The 2,046-nt window shown below is 29.9% G+C and overlaps 1 protein-coding gene across 1 annotated transcript; it reads right to left on the reverse strand.

Annotated features, from left to right (window-relative positions):
* Positions 1-307: 307 nt before the first annotated feature.
* Positions 308-1,078, reverse strand: LOC114375421 (protein BIC2-like). Its single transcript, XM_028333196.1, has one exon. The coding sequence runs from the start codon at positions 953-955 to the stop codon at positions 530-532; it is 426 nt and encodes a 141-aa protein (XP_028188997.1). The 5' UTR covers positions 956-1,078; the 3' UTR covers positions 308-529.
* Between the last annotated feature and the right edge of the window lie 968 nt (positions 1,079-2,046).

Genomic DNA, 2,046 nt, shown 5'->3' on the forward strand with positions numbered 1-2,046 from the left:
AACTAGTTTTTTTTTTTTCTACATAGATAGTAGGGACCTTTGGAATTGGACAAGAGAAGGGGGACCTGCTTATAGTTTTGCATAAGATAGCTCATGGGCAGCTCCCAGGCATGGACTAAATAAAGATGTATGTCAAAGAAACTAAGAATAGTAAGAATAATAAGAAACAATAGTTAACTCTTGATTAATTCATATTACATAAATATGTTAGGAAAAGTTGTACCTAATTATATAGTTTGATTAGCTAGATATCTTTTTTTCACCTCAATAAAAGGTTTACATTAATTTGTTGGTAAAGATTATAATCGGTGCATAAAAAAATCATATTATAAAATTATAATTAGCAAGTGTACATATAGATTGTTTTACTAACCAAATCAAGAAAGAAGATCCGAATCAGATCCAAGCATGGGAAATATTAAGAACATTATTCCTGCCACAACCTGGGAATATTAAGACAGCAACACTACTACTAACTATATATATAGAGTCAAAAAGAAATATATATTCGCAACTACACTCTAGATCCTTAATATAACCTTGGTGACTTTGCTTCACGAGCATTAGCAATAAGAGCATCACGAGCAGTCACAATCAAAGTATGAGGAAAGAATGCATCAAACATAGTATAGTCCATCCAGTCCTTCAACTTTGGCTCCTGACCCCAATTTTCTGGAATGTTAACCTTGTCCATGGTCACCTCTTCCCGGAGCCTCTTCAGCCTCTCACGCCCCGTAATTTCCTCTACACCATCAACCTTACCAATATTCTCACTATGCCCTTCTTCTGGGTCCTTGGCCTTATCATTAGTATTTGGCGACTTGCATTCTTGAGTGTTATTCTTGAGCTTCTGCTTCTCATTTGGTTCAAGGGAAAATGAAGCAGGGCTTTGGGAAGTGACGAGTTTTCTTGAACTCCATGTTGGCATGTTGTGGGGCAAATTGTTTCCTTCCATTGACAAGGAGCTTGTTGTTGTTGTAGCTATGGAGAATTGAGCTAAGCAGGCTTAATGCAATAACCAAAACAAAGGGAAAGGAGATCATGATATAGTGAGCAATAGCATTGAGTGGGTGATTTAGGGTACACGTCACATACGTGTTTTTGTATGGCATGTGATGCTTCTACGTTAGTCTCTCGCAAGTTCTCAAGAAATAGATTGTGTGGTTTTGTCCTAATGTACGTAGCTAAGAAATAAAAGAAAGAAAAAAAAAAAAGATTTGGAGGACGGTTACTAACAAACTTTTTAACGCTTGCACTCTTTTTAATATATTTTTTATTGGTTAAAATTTATCAAACATTATAAATATAAATTATGAATAAAATTTATTAAATAAGAAGGAGGACGATCATAATTTTGTTATTTCTAACAAGTTTAAGCAAATAATCGAAAGTATGTTAGATTTAGTGTGTTAATTTATTGAGTGCGTAACTATATTATATGTGCGAGTCTCCAACGTATCTGTTAATTTGTAGATGATAATTAATTTTCGTAAATAAATCTGATAAGTTACTTGGGTTGGATTTCCCTCGTTTGATAACTTGTTGATAGATTAAAAGAATTGGATTAGGATTTTAAAGTTTTTATTAAAAAAAAAATCATGGTATTCAATCAAGATTTTTAAATGGTATAAATAAGTTTTATATTTTATGCTATTTAATTAAAACTTTTAAGATTTTTTAACTAGAACTATAAAATTTGGTGATATTAAATTAGGATTTTTATAACTTATAAAAAGTTTTTCTATATTAAAAAATTACAAATATTGATAAATTGTTTTTTAAGAAGGATTATGATGAATTTTATTAAATTTTTATGCAAAACATCTATCAAATAATCTCATTCAAACTCTTGAGATTTTACTATACTTTTTTTTCTTTTTCTATTGATTATTAGACTTTTTTTCATTATACATGTCCTCTTCTCTATTTAATATTTTTTAAGATATGTGTGTCATATATATTTTTCTTATTCTTTTAGAATAAAAAAATGTCAAATATATATTTTTTTCATTTGTTTTCCAAATTAATGTATGTCTTATATGTTAA

Source organism: Glycine soja, chromosome 11 (assembly GCF_004193775.1).
Source record: "Glycine soja cultivar W05 chromosome 11, ASM419377v2, whole genome shotgun sequence".
In the NCBI taxonomy this organism is placed as follows: domain Eukaryota; kingdom Viridiplantae; phylum Streptophyta; class Magnoliopsida; order Fabales; family Fabaceae; genus Glycine; species Glycine soja.

Coding starts and splice junctions, on each gene's coding strand:
- LOC114375421 (XM_028333196.1), bottom strand. CDS start 955: ATGGAAGGAAACAATTTGCCCCACAACATGCCAACATGGAGTTCAAGA.